Here is a 26,098-nt window from a genome sequence, read left to right on the forward strand (position 1 = left end):
AGGGGCATTTTCAGTATCACCATTATGGTTTGCCGCCTTAGATTCCAATAGCAGAGTGCAAGGTGGGGCTGTTACCATATTTCTTACACCTATCCAGTCATTTCAGATCTAGGTGCTTAGAGCCGTGAAGGGGTAGGTTGCTTGGGGGAAGGGCCCTTACTTGACGGACTGCCAGGTTTCCTGCTCGAAGCCGCGGTGGATGGACTGGGCGATGGAGGACTCCATAAGGTCGATGTAGCGCACCACCAGTGGGATGAAAAGGTTTTGCAGGTGCTGGTGGAACATGCCATTGCACAGGTGAGCTGGGGGAAATGAGGAAGGAAAGAAGGAATTCAAAGATGAAGGTCGTGAATGTGGGCTTGAACATCTTTATACAGTTCTAGTCCTTGACAAGTTAAATTGCTGTCCCTCCCTCCCACAGTCCACGTTATGATATTTGCATACAGATTCCATCTTCACACGTCCTGATATGCAAAGGAAGTAGGAAAAAGAGAGGACTAAAGAGACAACGGAGAATGACACACAGATAGACAGAGTAAGACACAAACAGAGAAAAAGAGACAAATAGAAAAAGAGAGAGAGAGAGACAAAGAAAGAGAGCGTAGGCCTCCTGTTGGTCTCTCAGGGCTTCATTAGTCCTAATTCCCCATCACTCTGTTCCTTCATGATTAACACTAGCCTTTTTACCCTCCTGAGAGCCCACGGCTCTTCTCCCAACAAGTTCCCATCACGCAACACATGCAGACACTAAAGTGAGCATTTAGTTAATCCTTAGAATACGTGGATATTAAGACCTGGTGTGATAAATTAAATATGTTTTGTTCACGCTACAAAACAATAATTAAAATGTGGCATTACAAACAACTAATGCTTCAATTCAGAATATCATGTACAGTATTTGTTCATTTATCACACAGTATCAATATAGCCTCGTTTCACCTTTTTGTATGTTTTTTTACTCACATATCTAAAAGCATCTGACAACATTGAAAACGTGGATAACCTGAATGAGGTAGGAAAGGTCAAATCTTAAAAGGCAGACTTGACCATGTAGGTCTATAGCTAAGCAACTAAGAAAAAGAAACTCACAAGTTGAATTGCAGCTTTTTTTTTCATCAGCTTTGACGTTTAAAAAAAAATCAATTTTATCTCATTTAATTGCCTATCACTTAAGACATCATTATCAAAAACAGGGGCCTCATTTGCAGTAATAGTCAAAACGATAATTTTCCTTATTCTCATTACCTTACTCTTTAAATCAAATAATTGTTATGACAGTTGGAATAATTGCAAGATTAATGGAGAATGCTAATTACAGAAAATGAAGAAAAAAAACACAATAATGATCTTTGCCTAAGCCTCACATAATGAGAGTTATATTTTGAACGTTGCTGCCCTTGAGCTGTCTGTCTGCTCTGTGTGAGGCTTGCATAGACAATGTAAAACAACACTTCAGATGTAGCCAACTCTCCGCTGGCAATGAAACAAAGGCTCAGAGCTAAGAGTGAATAAGGGAGAGGAGAGAAGAAGAAAATGAAAGTATGAGAGAGAGAGCGAGAGCGAGTTTGATAGTACACAAGGGCACACAAGGGCAAACACCTGTATGCCAGTGACATTGGCTGTGTCCGAAATCGGCCTTGCTTACTACTTACTAAAACGACATACTGTATACTCATCATACTACATACTATTTAGAACGTACTGTTTAGTCTAAATGTATGCAGTAAGCAACACAAATAAACATACTAGGCTCATCCACACTGAGAATGCATCCTCTAAATCGCAATTGTGTTCTTTCTTCATTCATTTCCATTTCTTCATTCATCAACTGTTGTCAAACACATGTGGGTCTGAAAAGACGTTTCTCTTCCTCAAGTGTGCAGCGAATTCTACTAGATGAAAAGCCGAAATGAGTATGACATCCTGGCATTTAAATAATAGAAAATGTTTGAAATTTCACATACTATAAAACTTTTTATTTTCACAATACTAATCAACATACAATTACAACGCAATTACGGGTTTTCGGACACAGACACTGACTTCACACTCATGGAATTAAAGTAAGTATTACACATGGTGGGGGTGGGTAGCAGGTGAAATTAAAACTAAATGAGACAAATGTTTCTGTCTATAACCTTTTATCAGAGTACCCTTTGCTTGTTTACGAGTTGCCAGTTATGTTCAAAGTACATTTGGAAAAAGGGGAAAACTACAAACTTCTGTTTCCTGTTCATTGATCAAATAACTCAAAATGGAGGACAGCCTGGTGAGACAGGTGCCTCAAACTGTGCTAATGCTCTCCTGTCTGTGTGACACGGCTCCTTGCATTACAGGAGGTGACAAGTAGAGTCTTCAGCAGACAGATGGAGTAAGGTCAGCGCCGCACCAGGGCCCTGACTTTACAATTGTGTTTCGACATCAGGTCCTATCATTTCTCTACGTTACCTCACTGATGCTGATGTTAATTATTGTGTTGCTGACGCGGAAGTGTGGGAGCTCTAAGCACAGTTAACCTGTTCTTCTAACGAGTCTTGTTTTCTGTGGCACTTCTGGTGTTAATTAGTGCTCTTAGTGGAGCGTACATTCACTGTGAAGTATGGGACGTGCTTTTGAAGACAGCTCAGGACTGGGAGGTGCCGTAGTCCATGCTTTAAATACGGACAATGACAAAACGGAGGGTCAGAGAACAAGACAAGGGAGGAGGTGGGGGAGTGGGCAACAAAATAATTAGAGGGAACAGTATAGGGAAGGGAAGCATGCCAGTCACGGTTACTGAGCTGGAAGTTGAACTGTGCTCATGAATCACTGATGTGTTGTAGGCTACGCTTTAAATCAGTATTTGGAGGCAAAGCAGATGGTCAGAGGTAGAAGAAGACGGACACAGGGAGAACGGAGAACTCACGGTCACATCGCAGGAAGTTGTTAAGCAGCTGGAATAAGGGGAAGCTATCCCATGAGTCAACGGGCTGGACTTGCAGAGCACCATCCATGTCGACGGTGTAGAGAGACATGAAAGTTTCAGCGTGCTCCGCCATCATCTCCGGCCACCACGAGAAGGCCTAGAAAAGAGAAGGAAGGAGAAAGAGCAGAGGGGGAAAAGGGCAGAGAGAGAGAGAGGACAAAAAAGAAAGAAAGGAAGAAAGAAAGGGGGGAGAAGGCGAAATAAGGAAATAAATGAATTTTTTTTAAATGAAAAAGCACAAGTCTTCACAAACCACTATCTCTAGTTTACTTGAGAGGCTCTGGTGAAGAATAGATAGACATAAAATGTAAAATGACACAATCAGAGGAAGATGGGAAAAAGTGACAGATGGATGGCGAGAAGACTGCTCTGAAAAAGAAAAGAAAATGCCATGTGCAAATCAAAGCAATCTAATGAATGGAACCCACAGAGAAACAGCCAAATGGGTGATGGGTAGCATAAAGAGAGGACCTTGAGCGCACAATGGACTCCAACACTAAGGAAGAGAAGCGAGCAGCATCATGACCTCAGCCCAGGAGTAAGCTGCAATAGCGCTCTTCACCAATAAAGATAAATCGTATATTGGTAATTACATTATGCTTACATATTAAGCTTTAATCTCCAAGCTGAGGCTATAAAAAGTTATTAAAAGGCATAGACAGACATAATGCGTTTTTAACCTGCAATGTTCAAAGGAGAAAAAAGGCTGATCTGAGAACAGCAATAACTTATAATTTAGTTGTCATACTATCAGAAACAAATATATTTAATAGCATAATAGAATGTGGTAGACATATAGTACAGTATGTGCATATGTCGGTGAGTTATCAAGAATAGAGGTCAATTCCAATCAGACGAATTGGACATGGAAATTTCTCCAAAGCAGTGTGATAAAATTCCTGAATTGACTGGAATTGTACAGAAGTTCAGAGAGGACAAATTAATAAACAAATAATTCCCTCGTTATGTCGAGATCACAACTTATTTATCTCATGAACACTACATAACAAAAGTTGTTTTGTCGAGATCACGAGATAAACTCTATCAATAGGAGTGGCGGTATTGATGAGGCGGCAGAGTAGAGGTCTTCACGGATCCATCTGTACCCGAATACCGAGAGGTTCCGGATACAGAATTTTTAAATAATGTCACGGGTCTGGGTCGGATCTGATTTGACTGTCACTGGTATGCGCAATTTTAACTGATTTGTCCAGAAGGACTCATACAGATCCGAATGTGACTGTAGCAGTAGAGTGAGAGAGACATTTTATGATTTATGCTGCTGCTCTTTGCTTTTCACGAGAGTGGCGCGCCCAGCTTGTTGTTGTTGTTGGCCAATCTTAAGTGATCAAAGCATCAATAGGCTACAGTCATAGAGCCTCTGTGTGGAGCAAAATTTAGGAGATATCTAATCAATGGAAGATGGAATTAAAAGTTAAAAGAGAAGGATAGTCTTCAACGACCAAGAGCCAACAGGTAGGCTGCTACTTTATATTCGTAATGGAGTTGTTGTTTTTAACTGTGTAGGAGCAAAATTTAGGAGATATCTAATCAATGGAAGATTAAATTAAAAGTTAAAAGAGAAGGAAAGTCTTCAACGACCAAGAGCCAACAGGTAGGCTGCTACTTTATATTCGTAATGGAGTTGTTGTTTTTAACTGTGTAGGACGAGAAAGCATGCAGCCACAATTTGCCTAGCTAGCCAACTAGCTAGCTAGCTTACATACAGCAGCTTCTCCCAGTTTGATGCAGTCAAGACAGGTACTAGTATGTAATCATACTGGATGATAAATAACCTAGCTATGGCAGCTATTGGTCTACTATAGCGCGAGTTGGCTTGGTTGGTTGCTGTCTCCCGTCTCTCCCTCCCTCCTCCCTGTTCCGGTGTCACTCGCTCACACTCACAGTAGCCTACACACACAGCACAGCCCCTGCTAGAGCATCACCTCTCTCTACCTCACACGCTATCAGCTCTGGTTAATAAAGTAGGTAAAAAATGTACTTTTCTGCTGCTTCTCTCACTCGAATCGGGCCGGGTCTGGATCCGACCAGGTCTATACGGAAAGGGTCTAGTTGTCCTCGGGTCCGTTCGGAATGGGTCTCTATATTATTTTTATTTATTTATGATATCGGGCCCGGATGGGAAAGCCCCAGGTCCATTTCGGAATGGGTCCAGCCTTTACGGTAGAGCCCACGGTGGATCAGCGCATACATTTTTATTTATTGCTACACTAAGGGATGGTACATTTCATGCTAACATCATGCTTTTATTTGAGTTTGGAGCACATTATCAGTTTATAAGTTAGAATGTTAGCAAGCTAAATGTACCATAACTTGAGCTAAGAGCTCGTGGGACATTTAAGCCCTGAACGATGGCTGACAGGCCGCACTGTCTCCCAGTCTGTGTGCCAACCCCAAAACCACAGCCAATCACATGCAAGCAACAACAACACAGCTAATGACAAGCCGGTGTGAATGACCAATGCATTGTCGTGAAGAGGGCACGACAAAGCCTATTCCCCTCAGGAGACTGAAAAGATTTGGCATGGGTCCTCAGATCCTCAAAAAGTTCTACAGCTGCACCACAGAGAGCATCCTGACTGGTTGCATCACCGCCTGGTATGGCATCTGCTCGGCCTCCGACCGCAAGGCACTACAGAGGGTAGTGCGCACGGCCCAGTACATCACTGGGGCCAAGCTTCCTGCCATCCAGGTCCTCTATACCAGGCGGTGTCAGAGGAAGGCCCTCAAAATTGTCAAAGACTCCTGCCACCCTAGTCATAGACTGTTCTCTCTGCTACCGCACGGCAAGCGGTACCGGAGCGCCAAGTCTAGGTCCAAAAGGCTTCTCAACAGCTTCTACCCCCAAGCCATAAGACTCCTGAACAGCTAATCATGGCTACCCGGACTATTTGCACTCTCCCCCCACCCCCACCCCCACCGCATCTTTTTACGCTGCTGCTACTCTGTTAATTATTTATGCTTAGTCACTTTAACTCTACCCACATGTACATATCACCTCAACTACCTCAACTACCTCAACTAGCCGGTGCCCCCGCACATTGACTCTGTACCGGTACCCCCCTGTATATAGCCTCCCTACTGTTATTTTATTTGACTTCTGCTCTTTTTTCTCCACACTTTTTTGTTGTTGTTGTTGTTTTATTTTACTTTTTTATTTTAAAATAAATGCATTGTTGGTTAAGGGCTGTAAGTAAGCATTTTACGGTAATGTCTACACCTGTTGTATTCGGCGCATGTGGCAAATAAAATTTGATTTGATTTGTATCGATGTCCTTTCCCACTTTTGCTTCCCACTGGGCAGCAGTTGCTTCACCGGACAGCTGTATCACATTGCTGGCGGTAGCTAATGTGACAAATTTGTTCCTTACTCTAATATATTTCGAGTAGGATAGCAGCCTACATGATAACTAACTTGTAATATTGGTAGTAACCACCTGGATGTCACTGTGATAGTCTACTGCTGCTTAATGGGGAGAGTTTGCACTGCAAATCAGCAACATAACAACACCGGGCACAGTGTGTCCTTTGCTCAAGAGTCCCGCTTGCCTGGCACACTGCTGTCCTGCAGTAACTAACTTAGAGGGAAGTAGCTAGATAGTGTAGCTAATATCAGGCCAGGGATTTTGCAGTTCAATATAAACAGAATGATTCTGAACACTCCCAAGTCCCAACTTCGGCAGACATGTTTCAAAATCTCGCTGAAGTTTCTAGCCACAAGCATAAACTAGCTAGCTGGGGAGGGCTCATTAAGACAACTGACTGAACTGACTGAACCGATTCCATTCGTCCCCCACTCAACTCTCGCTGCTCGACATCATTTTAGGCACCAGGAGTGCCTGTATAGCCTCTCCCTCTTGTGAGCGAGCAAGCTATTTAGCTAGGTAGTCTTGTTAGCTAGATAGCTAGCTAGCTTGTTATCTATGCTGGTTGTTAGCTTGCATAACTGATATGTGTATAATTGTAAGGGACATTTCATGTTTTTAGTAAAATGTACAGCGTGGGTGAGCTCCATTCCTGACAGGCTGATCAGATTCAATTTCAGCTTCAGAGCTTGATCAGATTCAATAGCAGCATCAGAGGCTGATAAGTCAGGATTCTGCCTTGTAGGCTGTCTGCAAGGAGCCTTACATATGAAACAGCCTACAAGGTAGCATCCTGATTTATCAGACTCTGAGTCTGCTATTGAATCTGATCAGCCTGCCAGCTAATGTCAGGCATCATTCAGGGCTTAAATGCCCCATGAGCGCATTGCGATCAACGCAGCCACACGGCAGCCTCAACAAAGTACTGAGTAAAGGGTCTGAATACTTATGTAAATGTGATATCAGTTTTGTATTTTTAATACATGTGCAAAAATGTCTCAAAATGTGTTTTTGCTTTGTCATTATGGGGTCTTGTGTGTTGATTGATGAGGGGGAAAAAACAATTTGATCAATTTTAGAATAAGGCTGTAACGTAACAAAATGTGGAAAAAGTCAAGTGGTCTGAATACTTTCCGAATGCATTGTATGTAGTGATCATGAGATAAATAAGTCATAATCTCGACATAACGAGGGAATTATAATTTTTTATTCATATGTCCTCTCTGGACCTCCGTAGAATTGAGAAGTAAGTGAGCCCAACCCTGAAGTTGTTGGATCATCTCTAATGCCAGTCAGCTAGCTGTCCAATCAGGTGTCCATTCCCTTGAAATAATCATAGTTTATTTTGCTGCATAGAGGTTTGATCAATATCACACAAAATATGAAAAGGTTGAAAAGGTCCAAACACAAAGGTCAAGCCATTGATATTTCCAAAACATTGGAGTGTTTTCTCTAGGATTCTGTGTGCAGTGCATGGGGTTTACAAATGTATAGGTCAAATAAGTTGTTGTGATCCAACCGAAGATTCGGTGTCTGTCTTGATGGGTGCAGAAAAAGGTAATGTGCACCCACCTGCTTTCATCTAAAGTGGCTTTTTTTCTCTGTGCCAAGTTGGATGTGCACTAGCACTCTCTTTTCATATGTCTTCGTATGTCTAGCCATCATACATGTAGTTACAAACCCAATCATCTACAGGGATTCTTCAACACAAGTTCTGACCGGTCCTTGAATATTGTTGCTGTGTGTCAATGCGGTCACATACCAGTATGAATTGTTTGTGCCAATATTGTGTGCAACTCGATCTATCCAGGCAGTTAGTATAGGAGATGTTATGTCATAATGGAACAAAGACATGTTCTTGACTCTAAATCAAGGGGACATTTAGCAGGGCTGCAGTTGCTTCTCATGACTCCATCATCGCCATAGATGAGCTAGAGCATAAAAAGAGCCAGTTCGCGCCCATTTTTCTTGCCCACCCAAGAGAGATGCTTCCTACCCAACTCAATAGCAGTGGTCACCATGTGAGGAGAGAGAAAAGTGCAACCAGACCAATGAAGCACAGGGAAAAAAGGAATGTGACAGATTGATTGAAGGAGGATGTTGTTCCTGTGTGTGTGTGTAAGTCTCTGTCTGTCTGTGAGTGTGTCCCTGTCTGTGTGTGCGTGTTTGTGTGCTAGTGGGCGCTTGTGGCAAACAAAACACTAGGCTGGCGGTCAGAGACGGTATATGCCCCACAGCTATATCTGGCCTTGAGGGCCATTGTCATCAGCCTTTTCAGATGTGTCTTTTAAGCGCGCCGTGACAAAAAACACAATTAAAGAGTGCTTTGCGCCATACGCTTCGTTACCACCGCCTACCTCCTCCATCCGCACATTCATACCAACAGCCATCCTTACATAACTGCTGTCTCTAAGTGAGAGAGCGAGATTCCGAGAAAGAGATGGAGGAAGAAAAATGAAAGGTATGTGACTGAAAGCAAGAGAGAGCAACAGGAGAAGAGAGACAGACAGAGAAATGGAAGGAGAGCGGGATTGAGTGTGCGGTGACACAGCATGACTAGGGTTGCAAAATTCCAGGAGGTTTCTTCCAGAAATTCTGGTTGGAGGATTCCGGATTTCCAGCTTATTCCCTCCTGATTCCGGGAAACCTCCAACCGGTATTTCAGGAAAACCAGGGAATTTATTGAAAGTTCCTTGTGCATTGCAGCTGACAAGACATTTTGCATTCATTATATAAATATGAAGGACATTGTGCCTCCAGGAGTCTGTACTTTTAATTTAGGCTTAGCAAGGGATAATAACAGTCTCAATTAAGTAAAAAAGAAACAGCTCTCTCTGTGTGTGTGTGTGTGTGTGTGTGTGTGTGTGCACGTGTGTGTGTGTGCACGTGTACCAATGATATCTATTCAAGGGCCAGGGCCGGCCTTGTTTGTGATCAGTATAATGGTTAGGTTATCATGATGTGAATAATAACATAGCTGAATAAATGGATCTACTATGATTTCCTTTCCTTTCCTTGAATCCATGAATTGGCGCTGCTTTCTATTGACACAGTTAATGGTTGTAATACTTCAATTTCCTTCACACCAAGGATGGTAAACAAAGGGCAGATGATATCGATACATGTCAAGAAAGACTGACTGAAATGAATTGTACCTTAAAATTGTGGTACAATAATCACCCAAAAACCTGAATCATTAGATACCCAGAGCGCAAAATTTGGTACCATGGGACACAATATTCAGCAGTATCAACCATGTCCTCAATGTGAACCATGAACAGAGCTTGAAAGGGTATGAGTGAGGTGTGGTACATGACTGACATATGTTGACAGGCTTTGGAACGTACAGTGAGGGAAAAAAGTATTTGATCCCCTGCTGATTTTGTACGTTTGCCCACTGACAAAGACATGATCAGTCTATTATTTTAATGGTAGGTTTATTTGAACAGTGAGAGACAGAATAACAAAACAAAAATCCAGAAAGACACATGTCAAAAAATTTATAAATTGATTTGCATTTTAATGAGGGAAATAAGTATTTGACCCCTCTGCAAAACATGACTTAGTACTTGGTGGCAAAACCCTTGTTGGCAATCACAGAGGTCAGACGTTTCTTGTAGTTGGCCAACAGGTTTGCACACATCTCAGCAGGGATTTTCCTCTTTGCAGATCTTCTCCAAGTCATTAAGGTTTCGAACCTGACGTTTGGCAACTCGAACCTTCAGCTCCCTCCACAGATTTTCTATGGGATTAAGGTCTGGAGACTGGCTAGGCCACTCCAGGACCTTAATATGCTTCTTCTTGAGCCACTCCTTTGTTGCCTTGGCCGTGTGTTTTGGGTCATTGTCATGCTGGAATACCCATCCACGACCCATTTTCAATGCCCTGGCTGAGGGAAGGAGGTTCTCACCCAAGATTTGACGGTACATGGCCCCGTCCATCATCCCTTTGATGCGGTGAAGTTGTCCTGTCCCCTTAGCAGAAAAACACCCCCAAAGCATAATGTTTCCACCTCCATGTTTGACGGTGGGGATGGTGTTCTTGGGGTAGGCAGCATTCCTCCTCCAAACACAGCGAGTTGAGTTGATGCCAAAGAGCTCGATTTTGGTCTCATCTGACCACAACACTTTTACCCAGTTCTCCTCTGAATCATTCAGATGTTCATTCGCAAACTTCAGATGGGCCTGTATATGTGCTTTCTTGAGCAGGGGGACCTTGCGGGCGCTGCAGGATTTCAGTCCTTCACGGCGTAGTGTGTTACCAATTGTTTTCTTGGTGACTATGGTCCCAGCTGCCTTGAGATCATTGACAATATCCTCCCGTGTAGTTCTGGGCTGATTCCTCACCGTTCTCATGATCATCGCAACTCCACGAGGTGAGAGCCCCAGGCCGAGGGAGATTGACAGTTATTTTGTGTTTCTTCCATTTGCGAATAATCGTACCAACTGTTGTCACCTTCTCACCAAGCTGCTTGGTGATGGTCTTGTAGCCCATTCAAGCCTTGTGTAGGTCTACAATCTTGTCCCTGACTTCCTTGGAGAGCTCTTTGGTCTTGGCCATGGTGGAGAGTTTGGAATCTGATTGATTGATTGCTTCTGTGGACAGGTGTCTTCTATATACGTAACAAACTGAGATTAGGAGAACTCCCTTTAAGTGTGTGCTCCTAATCTCAGCTCGTTACCTGTATAAAAGACACCTGGGAGCCAGAAATCTTTCTGATTGAGAGGGGGTCAAATACTTATTTCCCTCATTAAAATGCTAATCATTTTATAACATTTTTTTGTTGTTATTCTGTCTCTCACTGTTCAAATAAACCTACCATTACAATTATAGACTGATCATTTCTTTGTCAGTGGGCAAACATACAAAATCAGCAGGGGATCAAATACTTTTTTCCCTCACTGTAACACAATTTGATGGATGTGGACATGACAGACACAAAGCTGGAGTTTTCACAAGACACATATTTTTATTTTTTTGGTATAATTACAAGCATTCCATAAGTGTCAAAGGCTTTTATTGACAATTACATTAAGTTTATGCAAAGAGTCAATATTTGCAGTGTTGTTCTTTTTCAATACCTCTGCAATCCACCCTGGCATGCTGTCAATTAACTTCTGGGACACATCCTGACTGATGGCAGCCTATTCTTGCATAATCAATGCTTAAGTTTGTCAGAATTTGTGGGTTTTTGTTTGTCCACCCGCCTCTTGAGGATCAACCACAAGTTCTCAATGGGATTAAGGTCTGGGGAGTTTCCTGGCCATGGACCAAAAATGTCAATGTTTTGTTCCCCAAGCCACTTAGTTATCACTTTTGCCTTATGGCAAGGTGCTCCATCAAGCTGGAAAAGGCATTGTTCGTCACCAAACTGTTCTTGGATGGTTGGGAGAAGTTGCTCTCAGAGGATGTGTTGGTACCATTCTGTATTCATGGCTGTGTTCTTAGGCAAAATTGTGAGTGAGCCCACTCCCTTGGCTGAGAAGCAACCCCACACATGAATGGTCTCAGGATGCTTTACTGTTGGCATGACACAGGACTGATGGAAAGGGGATTCATCAGAGAAAATGACTTTACCCCAGTCCTCAGCAGTCCAATCCCTGTACCTTTTGCAGAATATCAGTCTGTGCCTGATGTTTTTCCTGGAGAGAGGTGGCTTCTTTGCTACCCTTCTTGACACCAGGCCATCCTCCAAAAGTCTTCGCCTCACTGTGCGTGCAGATGCACTCACACCTGCCTGCTGCCATTCCTGAGCAAGCTCTGCATTGGTGGTGCCCTGATCCCGCAGCTGAATCAACTTTAGGAGATGGTCCTGGTGCTTGTTGGACTTTCTTGGGCGCCCTGACGCCTTCTTCTCAACAATTGTACCTCTCTCCTTGAAGTTCTTGATGATCCAAAAAATAGTTGATTTAGGTGCAATCTTACTAGCAGCAATATCCTTGCCTGTGAAGCCCTTTTTGTGCAAAGTAATGATGACGGCACGTGTTTCCTTACAGGTAACCATGGTTAACAGAGGAAGAACAATGATTTCAACACCACCCTCCTTTTAAAGCTTACAGTCTGTTATTCTAACTCAATCAGCATGACAGAGTGATCTCCAGCCTTGTCCTCGTCAACACTCTCACCTGTGTTAACGAGAGAATCACTGACATGATGGCAGCTGGTGCTTTTGTGGCAGGGCTGAATTGCAGTGGAAATGTTTTTTGGGGGGTTAAGTTCATTTTCATGGCTTAGAGGGCCTTTGCAATTAATTGCAATTCATCTGATCACTCTTCATGACATTCTGGAGTATATGCAAATTGCCATCATCAAAACTGAGGCAGCAGACTTTGTGAAAATTAGTATTTGTGTCATTCTCAAAACTTTTGACCATGATTGTACACTGCTCAAAAAAATAAAGGGAACACTTAAACAACACAATGTAACTCCAAGCCAATCACACTTCTGTGAAATCAAACTGTCCACTTAGGAAGCAACACTGATTGACAATAAATTTCACATGCTGTTGTGCAAATGGAATAGACAACAGGTGGAAATTATAGGCAATTAGCAAGACACGCCCAATAAAGGACTGGTTTTGCAGGTGGTGACCACAGACCACTTCTCAGTTCCTATGCTTCCTGGCTGATGTTTTGGTCACTTTTGAATGCTGGCGGTGTTTTCACTCTAGTGGTAGCATGAGACGGAGTCTACAACCCACACAAGTGGCTCAGGTAGTGCAGCTCATCCAGGATGGCACATCAATGCGAGCTGTGGCAAGAAGGTTTGCTGTGTCTGTCAGCGTAGTGTCCAGAGCATGGAGGCGCTACCAGGAGACAGGCCAGTACATCAGGAGACGTGGAGGATGCCGTAGGAGGGCAACAACCCAGCAGCAGGACTGCTACCTCCGCCTTTGTGCAAGGAGGAGCAGGAGGAGCACTGCCAGAGCCCTGCAAAATTACCTCCAGCAGGCCACAAATGTGCATGTGTCTGCTCAAACGGTCAGAAACAGACTCCATGAGGGTGGTATGAGGGCCCGACGTCCACAGGTGGGGGTTGTGCTTACAGCCCAACACCGTGCAGGACGTTTGGCATTTGCCAGAGAACCCCAAGATTGGCAAATTTGCCACTGGCGCCTTGTGCTCTTCACAGATGAAAGCAGGTTCACACTGAGCACATGTGACAGAGTCTGGAGACGCCGTGGAGAACGTTCTGCTGCCTGCAACATCCTCCAGCATGACCGGTTTGGCAGTGGGTCAGTCATGGTGTGGGGTGGCATTTCTTTGGGGGGCTGCACAGCCCTCCATGTGCTCGCCAGAGGTAGCCTGACTGCCATTAGGTACCGAGATGAGATCCTCAGACCCCTTGTGAGACCATATGCTGGTGCGGTTGGCCCTGGGTTCCTCCTAATGCAAGACAATGCTAGACCTCATGTGGCTGGAGTGTGTCAGCAGTTCCTGCAAGAGGAAGGCATTGATGCTATGGACCGCCCGTTCCCCAGACCTGAATCCAATTGAGCACATCTGGGACATCATGTCTCGCTCCATCCACCAACGCCACGTTGCACCACAGACTGTCCAGGAGTTGGCGGATGCTTTAGTCCAGGTCTGGGAGGAGATCCCTCAGGAGACCATCCGCCACCTCATCAGGAGCATGCCCAGGCGTTGTAGGGAGGTCATACAGGCACGTGGAGGCCACACACACTACTGAGCCTCATTTTGACTTGTTTTAAGGACATTACATCAAAGTTGGATCAGCCTGTAGTGTGATTTTCCACTTTAATTTTGAGGGTGACTCCAAATCCAGACCTCCATGGGTTGATAAATTTGATTTCCATTGATAATTTTTGTGTGATTTTGTTGTCAGCACATTCAACTATGTAAAGAAAAAAGTATTCAATAAGATTATTTCATTCATTCAGATCTAGGATGTGTTATTTTAGTGTTCCCTTAATTTTTTTGAGCAGTGTATATATGTATACATACATACATACAGTCATGGCCAAAATTGTTGGCACCCCTGAAATTTTTCCAGAAAATGAAGTATTTCTCACAGAAAAGTATTGAAATTACACATGTTTTGCTATGCACATGTTTATTTCCTTTGTGTGTATTGGAATAACACAAAAAAAACAGGAAAAAAGCAAATTTGACATAATTTCACACAAAACTCAAAAAATGGGCCGGACAAAATGATTGGCACCCTTAACTTAATATTTAGTTGCACACCCTTTGGAAAAAATAACTGAAATCAGTCGCTTCCTATAACCATCAATAAGCTTCTTACACCTCTCACCCGGAATTTTGGACCACTCTTCTTTTGCAAACTGCTCCAGGTCTCTCATATTGGATGGGTGCCTTTTCCCAACAGCAATTTTAAGATCTCTCCACAGGTGTTCAATGGGATTAAGATCTGGACTCATTGCTGGCCACTTCAGAACTCTCCAGCGCTTTGTTGCCATCCATTTCTGGGTGCTTTTTGAAGTATGTTTGGGGTCATTGTCCTGCTGGAAGACCCATGATCTCGGACGCAAACCCAGCTTTCTGACACTGGGCCCTACATTGCGACCCAAAATCCTTTGGTAATCCTCAGATTTCATGATGCCTTGCACACAGTCAAGGCACCCAGTGCCAGAGGCAGCAAAACAACCCCAAAACATCTTTGAACCTCCACCATATTTGACTGTAGGTACTGTGTTCTTTTCTTTGAAGGCTTCATTACATTTTCGGTAAACAGTAGAACGATGTGCTTTACCAAAAAGCTCTATCTTGGTCTCATCTGTCCATAAGACGTTCTCCCAGAAGGAATTTGGCTTACTCATGTACATTTTGGCAAACTGTAGTCTTGCTTTTTTATGTCTCTGTGTCAGCAGTGGGGTCCTCCTGGGTCTCCTGCCATAGCGTTTCATTTCATTCAAATTTCGACGTATAGTTCGCGCTGACACTGATGCACCCTGAGCCTGCAGGACAGCTTGAATTTCTTTGGAACTTGTTTGGGGCTGCTTATCCACCATCCGGACTATCCTGCGTTGCAACCTTTCATCAATTTTTCTCTTCCGTCCACGTCCAGGGAGATTAGCTACAGTGCCATGGGTTGCAAACTTCTTGATCATGTTGCGCACTGTGGACAAAGGAACATCTAGATCTCTGGAGATGGACTTGTAACCTTGAGATTGTTGATATTTTTCCACAATTTTGGTTCTCAAGTCCTCAGACAGTTCTCTTTTCCTCTTTCTGTTCTCCATGCTTAGTGTGGCACACACAGAAACACAATGCAAAGACTGAGTCAACTTCTCTCCTTTTTATCTGCTTTCAGGTGTGATTTTTAGATTGCCCACACCTGTTACTTGCCCCAGGTGAGTTTAAAGGAGCATCACATGCTTGGAACAAACTTATTTATCCACAATTTTGAAAGGGTGCCAATAACTTTGTCCGGCCCATTTTTTTAGTTTTGTGTGAAATTATGTCAAATTTGCTTTTTTCCTGTTTTTTTTTGTGTTATTCCAATACACACAAAGGAAATAAACATGTGCATAGCAAAACATGTGTAATTTCAATACTTTTCTGTGAGAAATACTTCATTTTCTGGAAAAATTTCAGGGGTGCCAACAATTTTGGCCATGACTGTACATACACACACACCTACATACATACAGTGCTATGAAAAAGTATTTGCCCCCTTTCTAATTTTCTCTACTTTTGCATATTTGTGATACTGAATGTTAGCAGATCTTCAACCAAAACCTAATATTAGATAAAGGGAACATAAGTGAACAAATAACACAACAATTACATATTTATTTCATAAACAAAGTTATGCAACACCCAATTCCCCTGTGTGAAAAAGTAATTGCCCCCTTACACTCAATAACTGGTTGTGCCACCTTTAGCTGCAATGACTCCAACCAAATGCTTCCTGTAGTTGTTGATCAGTCTCTCACGTCGCTGTGGAGGAATTTTGGCCCACTCTTCCATGCAGAACTGCTTTAACTCAGTGACGTGTGGGTTTTCAAGCATGAACTGCTTGTTTCAAGTCCTGCCACAACATCTCCATTGGGATTAGGTCTGGACTTTGACTAGGCCATTCCAAAACTTCCAATTTATTGCTTTTTAGCAATTTTCATGTAGACTTGATTGTGTGGTTTGGATCATTGTCTTGCTGCATGACCCAGCTGCGCTTCAGCTTCAGCTCACAGACGGATGGTCTGACATACTCCTGTAGAATTCTCTGATACAGAGCAGAATTCATGGTTCCTTCTATTAAGGCAAGTCGTCCAGGTCCTGAGGCAGCAAAGCATCCCCAAACCATCACACCACCACCACCATGCTTGACCTTTGGTATGATGTTCTTACTGTGGAATGCAGTGTTTGGTTTTCGCCAGGCTTTTGCTTTGCTGCCTCAGAACCTGGACGACTAATGATTCTGTCTCTTCGCAGCAAAATCTGCAGAGCTGGGAAGATTGTATCCCCCATATAAATAACATTCTATTGGTAGCAAGAATTTTATACAATAATTTCAATTGCAAAATTCTAAATTTTGAATCCGGTGTCGTTTTGCGTATAAGTTCATAAACATTATGCCATGGAATCGGTACGTCAAAAACCTCTTCCCAACTATTTTGCAATCTATATGGGACGGCTGTCAATTCATTGGTCCTTAAATGAAACTGGTATACTTTTTTATTTATCAAAGTTTCCTTTAACCATTTATGTTCTTTAATGCAAGGCCGACAGACAAGTTCCTTACTTTCTCCCCCTTCCACTTTCCTCTTCCATTTTTGCGGTAATGCTGAAATTATTTGTTTGTAATTTTGGGTAGAGCAGACATTTCCATATGTTTTTGTTAGCTGCATGTGCGACATAACTCCACCAGTCCTACAGATTATATCATTTACGAAGATTATACCTTTTAAAAACATTTTTTCTAAAAAAAAAGAAGGTATTAGTATTTTTGAGTTTAACCACAATATTTGTTGCATTATTTGTTCTGTCGTTTCTGGAGGATTAAATTGAAATTGCAACCAACTTTCTTTGGCTTGTTTTAGAAATAGTGATATTTGGGAGATTATTTCCTTTTCAAATAACTGAAAGTGAGAGGTTGTAATCTGAATAAAGGGAAAAAGGCCATTCTTGAACATTGGGTGAGACAATCTTATTAATTTGCTAGAGAATCAGTTCGGATTTAAGTATAACTTTTGTATGACTGAAGCTTTTAGTGATAGGTCTAATGCTTTAATATTTAATCATTTCTGTCCTCCGAATTCATATTAATTATATAAATAGGCCCGTTTAATTTTGTCTGGCTTGCCGTTCTAAAATGGAATCTTTTTTTCTCATATAATCAAAAAAAAATGTTCGCTAGGCATAGGCAAGACCATAAGCAAATAGGTAAACTGGGATAATACTAAAGAGTTAATCAGGGTGATTTTTCCACAAATTGACAGGTATTTACCTTTCCATGGTAGCAAGATCTTATCTATTTTTGCTAACTTTCTATTAAAATGTATTGGAGTGAGATCAATTTCATTTGGGATATGTATTCCGAGTATATCCACATCACCATCAGACCATTGTATTGGTAAACTACATGGTAATGTAAAAATTGTATTTTTTATTGATCCAATACGTAATATAGTACATTTAACATAATTTGGTTGTAGGCCAGAGAGGTTAGAAAATGTATCTAGATCCTCTATGAGGCTGTGGAGGGATTCAAGTTGTGGATTTAAAAGAAAACATGAATCATCAGCGTACAATGACACCTTTGTTTTTAAGCCCTGGATTTCTAATCCCTTGATATTATTGTTGGATCTGATTTTAATAGCTAACATCTCGATGGCCATAATAAATAGATATGCCGATAGTGGACAACCTTGTTTCACTCCTCTTGACAGTTTAAAACTTTCTGAGAAATAGCCAGTATTTACTATTTTACACCTAGGGTTACTATACATGATTTTAACCCAATTTTTAAGAGATTCTCCAAAATTGAAATGCTCCAGGCATTTATATATAAACCCCAGTCGTACTTTATCAAATGCCTTTTCGAAGTCTGCTATGAATAGCAGGCCTGGTTTCCCAGATATTTCATAGTGTTCTATTGTTTCCAGTACTTGCCTTATATTATCTCCAATGTATCGTCCATGTAAAAAACCTGTCTGATTAGAATGAATAATGTCCGACAATACCTTTTAAATTATATGCGCTATACATTTTGGTAGAATTTTTGCATCACAACACTGAAGTGTAAGGGGCCTCCAATTTTTTTAATGGACTGGATCTTTATATTTTCCACTTGTATAATGTTTCAGTAATAATGAAATCAGACCTTCTTCTTGAGTGTCTGATAATCTACCATTTACATAGGAGTGGTTAAAACATGCTAATAACGGTCCTCTGAGTATATCAAAAAAGGTTTGGTATACCTAGACTGGTATGCCATCCAACCCTGGAGTTTTCTCTGACTTAAATTATTTAATTGCATCCAGAAGTTCCTCCTCTGTAATTTCACCTTCACATGAGTCTTTCTGTATGGCTGTTCAGTTTACATTATCAATAGAAAAAAAATCTCTACAATTAGCTTCAGTTAGAGGAGATGGAGGCGCCTGAAACCAAAACATATGCTTAAAGTACTTTGTTTCCGCCTTCAAAATATAATTTGGTGAATCATGGGTGACTCAGTCATTTTTAACCAGTTTCAGTAAATTATTTTTGGTAGCATTCCTATGTTGAAGATTAAAAAATAATTTGGTGCATTTTCCCCCATTTCCATCCAGTTTGCTTTATTTTTTATAATATATTACACTTGATCTTTCTTGAATAAGTTTCTCCATTTCTTTTAGTTTTTCCTCTAATTTATTCTGAGCCTCTATGTTACAGTTTTTATTACTATCTATCTGTTCTGTTACTCCTTTTATTTCCTTTGTTAGTATGGACTCTTTTGACCTAAATTGCTTTTGTTTTTTAGATTAGTACTTAATTGCATGGCCTCTAAAGGCACATTTAAAGGTGTCCCATACAATAAGGGGATTTGCTGTACCTATGTTATGTCGGAAAAAATCAGTTACAGTGGGGGAAAAAAGTATTTAGTCAGCCACCAATTGTGCAAGTTCTCACACTTAAAAAGATTTGAGAGGCCTGTAATTTTCATCATAGGTACACGTCAACTATGACAGACAAAATGAGAAAAAAAATTCCAGAAAATCACATTGTAGGATTTTTTATGAATTTATTTGCAAATTATGGTGGAAAATAAGTATTTGGTCAATAACAAAGCTTTGTTATATACCCTTTGTTGGCAATGACACAGGTCAAACGTTTTCTGTATGTCTTCACAAGGTTTTCACACACTGTTGCTGGTATTTTGGCCCATTCCTCCATGCAGATCTCCTCTAGAGCAGTGATGTTTTGGGGCTGTCGCTGGGCAACACAGACTTTCAACTCCCTCCAAAGATTTTCTATGGGGTTGAGATCTGGAGACTGGCTAGGCCACTCCAGGACCTTGAAATGCTTCTTACGAAGCCACTCCTTCGTTGCCCGGGCGGTGTGTTTGGGATCATTGTCATGCTGAAAGACCCAGCCACGTTTCATCTTCAATGCCCTTGCTGATGGAAGGAGGTTTTCACTCAAAATCTCACGATACATGGCCCCATTAATTCTTTCCTTTATCAGTCGTCCTGGTCCCTTGGCAGAAAAACAGCCCCAAAGCATGATGTTTCCACCCCCATGCTTCACAGTAGGTATGGTGTTCTTTGGATGCAACTCAGCATTCTTTGTCCTCCAAACACGACGAGTTGAGTTTTTACCAAAAAGTTCTATTTTGGTTTCATCTGACCATATGACATTCTCCCAATCCTCTTCTGGATCATCCAAATGCACTCTAGCAAACTTCAGACGGGCCTGGACATGTACTGGCTTAAGCAGGGGGACACGTCTGGCACTGCAGGATTTGAGTCCCTGGCGGCGTAGTGTGTTACTGATGGTAGGCTTTGTTACTTTGGTCCCAGCTCTCTGCAGGTCATCCACTAGGTCCCCCCGTGTGGTTCTGGGATTTTTGCTCACCGTTCTTGTGATCATTTTGACCCCACGGGGTGAGATCTTGCGTGGAGCCCCAGATCGAGGGAGATTATCAGTGGTCTTGTATGTCTTCCATTTCCTAATAATTGCTCCCACAGTTGATTTCTTCAAACCAAGCTGCTTACCTATTGCAGATTCAGTCTTCCCAGCCTGGTGCAGGTCTACAATTTTGTTTCTGGTGTCCTTTGACAGCTCTTTGGTCTTGGCCATAGTGGAGTTTGGAGTGTGACTGTTTGAGGTTGTGGGCAGGTGTCTTTTATACTGATAACAAGTTCAAACAGGTGCCATTAATACAGGTAACGAGTGGAGGACAGAGGAGCCTCTTAAAGAAGAAGTTACAGGTCTGTGAGAGCCAGAAATCTTGCTTGTTTGTAGGTGACCAAATACTTATTTTCCACCATAATTTGCAAATACATTCATAAAAAATCCTACAATGTGATTTTCTGGAGAAAAAAAATCTCATTTTGTCTGTCATAGTTGACGTGTACCTATGATGACAATTACAGGCCTCTCTCATCTTTTTAAGTGGGAGAACTTGCACAATTGGTGGCTGACTAAATACTTTTTTCCCCACTGTATATATTCCTCTGTCCTAGTTAAAAACAAGTTATCATCCAATAGGCTTTGATTACATTTCCAATATCCTCGCCCACGTGGAAATTCAGTAAGAGTAATGTATATGCCAATTATATGATGGTCCGACTGCATTCTGTCCCCTATCAACACTTTTTAAACTTTTGGTGCCAACGAGAATGACATAAGAAAGAAGTCAAAACGACTAGCTTGATTGAGTCTCCGCCATGTACAGTGGGGAGAACAAGTATTTGATACACTGCCGATTTTGCAGGTTTTCCTACTTACAAAGCATGTAGAGGTCTGTAATTTTTATCATAGGTACACAAAAATCCAGAAAATCACATTGTATGATTTTTAAGTAATTAATTTGCATTTCATTGCATGACATAAATATTTGATCACCTACCAACCAGTAAGAATTCCGGCTCTCACAGACCTGTTAGTTTTTCTTTAAGAAGCCCTCCTGTTCTCCACTCATTACCTGTATTAACTGCACCTGTTTGAACTCGTTACCTGTATAAAAGACACCTGTCCACACACTCAATCAAACAGACTCCAGCCTAGCCAGTCTCCAGACCTGAACCCAATAGAAAATCTTTGGAGGGAGCTGAAAGTCCGTATTGCCCAGCGACAGCCCCGAAACCTAAAGGATCTGGATAAGGTCTGTATGGAGGAGTGGGCCAAAATCCCTGCTGCAGTGTGTGCAAACCTGGTCAAGACCTATAGGAAACGTATGATCTCTGTAATTGCAAACAAAGGTTTCTGTACCAAATATTAAGTTCTGCTTTTCTGATGTATCAAATACTTATGTCATGCAATAAAATGTAAATTAATTTCTTAAAAATCATACAATGTGATTTTCTGGATTTTTTAGATTCCGTCTCTCACAGTTGAGGTGTACCTATGATAAAAATTACAGACCTCTACATGCTTTGTAAGTAGGAAAACCTGCAAAATGTATCAAATACTTGTTCTCCCCACTGTATATCTCACTAGATCAGGATATTTAAGCCTCCATATATCTACTAGTTCTAGACAAACTTACCTCTCCTCCCTTTCCAATTCATATTAGAAAAAGAGGGAAAGAGAAAGACAGAAATGATAGAAAGTGAGGGCATCTCTGGATTTTTCACTTACCATAAAATACTGAAGAGGGTCATCATCGGTTTGATTTACACAAATGCCGAAAACATGGAAAGCAATCTTAATTCAACGTTTTGCCTTTGACAGTGCGTGGGATGCGCCAACGTGGCCGGCCTCCCACCAAACTCTCCAGCGCCAAGCTCCAGCCACAAAGAAGGACCTTATCTCATGTGTGGTCGTGACAGCCCAAGATTTGCAGCCAGTTATAAATAGCTTTGTCGCTCAGAAACAGATGTCTGAATCCGCGCTGCCACTTATTAGGCAAATGCATGGTGTTCGTGGATGTCGCAACACCTATGATTGATCAGTTTTACACCGTACCATAAGAGTGACGTGTGCGTATGGGCCGTGGGCGTTGTTTTGATCTATTCTCGCTGGAAGCATTACTACAGTGTTGGCACTTGATGTATCATCTTCCACTTTGGCAAACAGCGGCCATCACAGACACAGGATAGGAATGGGCATCACCACAATAAGTGGTCACAAGTTCTTAGTGAAATTATCAAGCAATGCCTTCTGGTGTGGCACGGTCAAGAATCATTAAAAAATAGAAACCAATACAGCATTTAAGGTTGCATTTCAACTGAAATATTTATCTGTGACAAGAGTTAAGTTGTTGTGTTATTAAAGTAACCAAGGCATTGGAGGAGGCATATACTGACTGCAAAATAATATTCTGCATTGTTGAAAGTCACTTTGCTGAGATTAGAGACATTTGCATGAACAAATCCTTTCTTTCTGATCTGTATACTATGTTTTGTGACGTCAGAAAGTATTCATACCCATTGACTTATTCCACATTTTGTTGTGTTACAGCCTGAATTTAAGATGGATTCAATCAATTTTTTTCTCACCCATCTACACACCACAGGAGGTTGGTGGCACCTTAATTGGAGAGAACGGGATTGTGGTAATGACTGGAGCGGAATCAGTGGAATGGTATCAAATACATCAAACACATGGTTTCCAGGTGTTTGATGCCATTCCATTAGCGCCGTTCCGCCCATTGTTATGTGCCGTTCTCCCCTCAGCAGCCTCCACTGCTACACAGTACCCCATAATGAAAATAAAATGTACATAAGTATTAACACTAGTTTGCTATGACACTCCAAATTGAGCTCAGGTGCATCTGTGGCTAATGTAATTGTTTGGACATGATTTAGAAAGAAACACACCTGTCTATATAAGGTCCCACAGTTGACAGTGCTGGCTGTCCGACCAAACTGAGCAACCGGGCAAGAAGTCCCTTGGTCAGGCAGGTGACCAAGAACCCAATGACCACTCTGACAACAGTCCCTACAGCACTTCGCCAATCTGGGCTTTATGGGAGATTGGCCAGACGGATGCCACTCCTGAGAAAAAGGCACATGACAGCACGCCTGGAGTTTGCAAAAAGGCACGTGAAACACTGAGAGCAACCGATTCTGTGGTCTGATGAGACAAACATTTTACTCTATGGCCTGAACGCAAAGCGCTATGCCTGGAGAAAACCAGGCACAGCTCATCACCCATCTAACACCATCCCTACCATGAAGCATGGTGGTGGCAGCATCATGCTATGGGGATGCTTTTCAGCAGCAGGGACTGGAAGACTGGTAAGGATAGAGGGCACAATGAATGGAGCCAAATACAGGCAAATCCTTGAAGATTTACGTTCCAACAGGACAATCACCCCAAGCATACAGCCAAAGCAATGCTGGAATGGCTTCAGGACAAACATGTGAAAGTCCTTGAGTGGCCCAACCAAAGCCCAGACTTGAATCCCATTGAAAATCTGTGGAAAGACTTGAAGATTGCAGTTCACCGCCGCTCCTCATCTAACTTAACAGAGCTTGATAAAATCTGCATGGGAGAATGGGAGAAAATCCTAAAATCCAGATGTGCAAAGCTGATACAGACATACCCAAGACGACTCAAAGCTGTAATCGCTGCCAAAGGTGCTTTTACAAAGTATCGACTCAGGGGTGTGAATACGTATGTAAAAGAGATATTTCTTTATTTCATTTTCAATAAATGTGCGTTTTGTTTTCACTTTGTCATCATGGGGTATTGTGTGTAGATGAGTGCAAAAAATATATATATTTAATCCATTTTGAGTTCAGGCTGTAAAACAACAGAATGTGGAATAAGTCAAGGGGTATGAATACTTTCTGAATGCACTGTTACTGAGTACACTATGGTAAGCGTTGTGAAGCTAAAGCTCTGTGCACATCAGGGTTTGTGTCAATTTGACATTTCTGAATTTAATTTAATTCAAACAATGAATTTGAATTGGCCTAACCCCACATGAAGCGGAACTTGAATTGAATATGAATTGAAGGAAGTAGAATTGAATTCAAAGCAATTCAAAGCAATTCAACTGAGACATGAAAGTCTCATTCATTTGACAAATATTTTATCAAAAGGATATGCCACTTATTAATATAAAGAATACAAATACCATTTCAAATATTAGTTTGGTTATAAATCAAAGATGTCAAATTGTATTTTTCTTTGTCATGAGATGTTAGATTGTTCCCTTCCATACTGTTTGATCTAATGCATTCTAGGAAATGTATGTTTTGTTATATATAAAAAGATATCTACGTGTGATACTCACTCTAGAATGCCCTTTTAGCCAATCAGAAATGAGAATTCAACAATGCTGTGGGATAATAATTATTATAGACAACCCACAACATGATTTCAATATTATTTTAAATTATTTTAGGACAGTTTGTTTAAAAAATCAAATGTTTAAACCTTATGCTAAATGGTATTGGTAACCATACATGACGTCAAAATAAACAATACTATGGTGATGTGTATAATAAATAAGCCATTTGAATTTCATTTGACCCCAACCCTGGTGCACATAGAGTTTGTAAAGGTGTGTGTGTGTGTTTTGAGGGTGATGCTGTTAGTCTGGCGGAATGGTCCTACCTCTGAATGGTGCTCATCATTCTGCTGCAGGACTTCAATACAAAGTTCTCCTAGTCGCATCATGTCCTCCAACCTCTTCTCCGGGGCAGCCTGAGCATCAGCTGTTACATTAGCACAGACAAACATGCCAGCACTGTGACACTAGCACACAGATACACTTAAAGACTAACTGGCAGCCTGTATACTGTATTAGGAACACTGACAAACCTTATACTTTAACAAAGTCAAACACAGAGACATGACAGTGAAATACGGCACAGTAATATCACCAGACGTGAGCCGGGCTTGCACATACCCTCGATCTGAGCGTATTCGGTCTGCTGGGAGTAGTTGATAAGGGCAGCTTTCTCCAGACATTTCTGGACCACCATCTTAATCTCATCAGGAGGAACCGGTGTGGTGATGTCCATCATCAAAACCTAGAATTAACCAAACACAGTCATAAGCCTAATGCCAAACACAACAAAACTTTACAAGAGTGACCAAAAACCTGTTTTAGTGGAAGGCCACAAGGATATCCCAACACATTCTTGTCTACACAAACGTCTGCAGTATGAAGAATACAGATACAATGTAGACTCAAAAGAATAACAACAGACTTAGACGGCAGACATAGCTTTTCCAGCACAACATACCCTTTCTAGCAGGGCGAGTGTCGCTTTGAGGGCCCCATCTGGTCGTCCAAAGGGGAAACAGTACCTGTGGATACAAGTGTGAGTGGACATCGCATCTACACCATCATTTTCAAGAACGATACTGTGGGAATGCTTGATGTATGAAAGGACGCAAATGCACTACATTGCACAGAAACTGTCTATTGACTATAGCCTACTGCATTCTTTGATTAGACAATGACCGGCACAAATATCTAGGTCAAACTGTGCGTAATCAAAATCATATCAAATAAAATCTTATGTACACTAGGTCAAACTGTGGGTGATCAAAATCAAGTCAAATTGTATTTGTCACATGCTTCGTAAACAACAGGTGTGAGCTAATATTGAAATGCTAGCCCTTAACAAAGTAGAGGTCAGAAGTGGGAGGCAAATGAC

General features: G+C 41.7%; 1 protein-coding gene across 2 annotated transcripts in view; it reads right to left on the reverse strand.

The window, feature by feature from the left end:
- Positions 1-26,098, reverse strand: part of LOC311134700 (calcium-dependent secretion activator 2-like) — a 239,946-nt gene that overhangs the window by 56,719 nt on the left and 157,129 nt on the right. For both annotated transcript variants that reach the window (XM_084168466.1, XM_084168465.1), the window contains exons 15-19: positions 25,682-25,745; positions 25,342-25,465; positions 25,047-25,147; positions 2,906-3,062; positions 161-302 (exon numbers count right to left, since the gene is read on the reverse strand). In XM_084168466.1, coding sequence (XP_084024592.1) covers positions 161-302; positions 2,906-3,062; positions 25,047-25,147; positions 25,342-25,465; positions 25,682-25,745 — 588 coding nt within the window. The remainder of the gene's footprint in view (positions 1-160; positions 303-2,905; positions 3,063-25,046; positions 25,148-25,341; positions 25,466-25,681; positions 25,746-26,098) is intronic.

This window comes from Coregonus lavaretus, assembly GCF_964263955.1.
Source record: "Coregonus lavaretus genome assembly, chromosome: 9".
Classification (NCBI taxonomy): Eukaryota; Metazoa; Chordata; class Actinopteri; order Salmoniformes; family Salmonidae; genus Coregonus; species Coregonus lavaretus.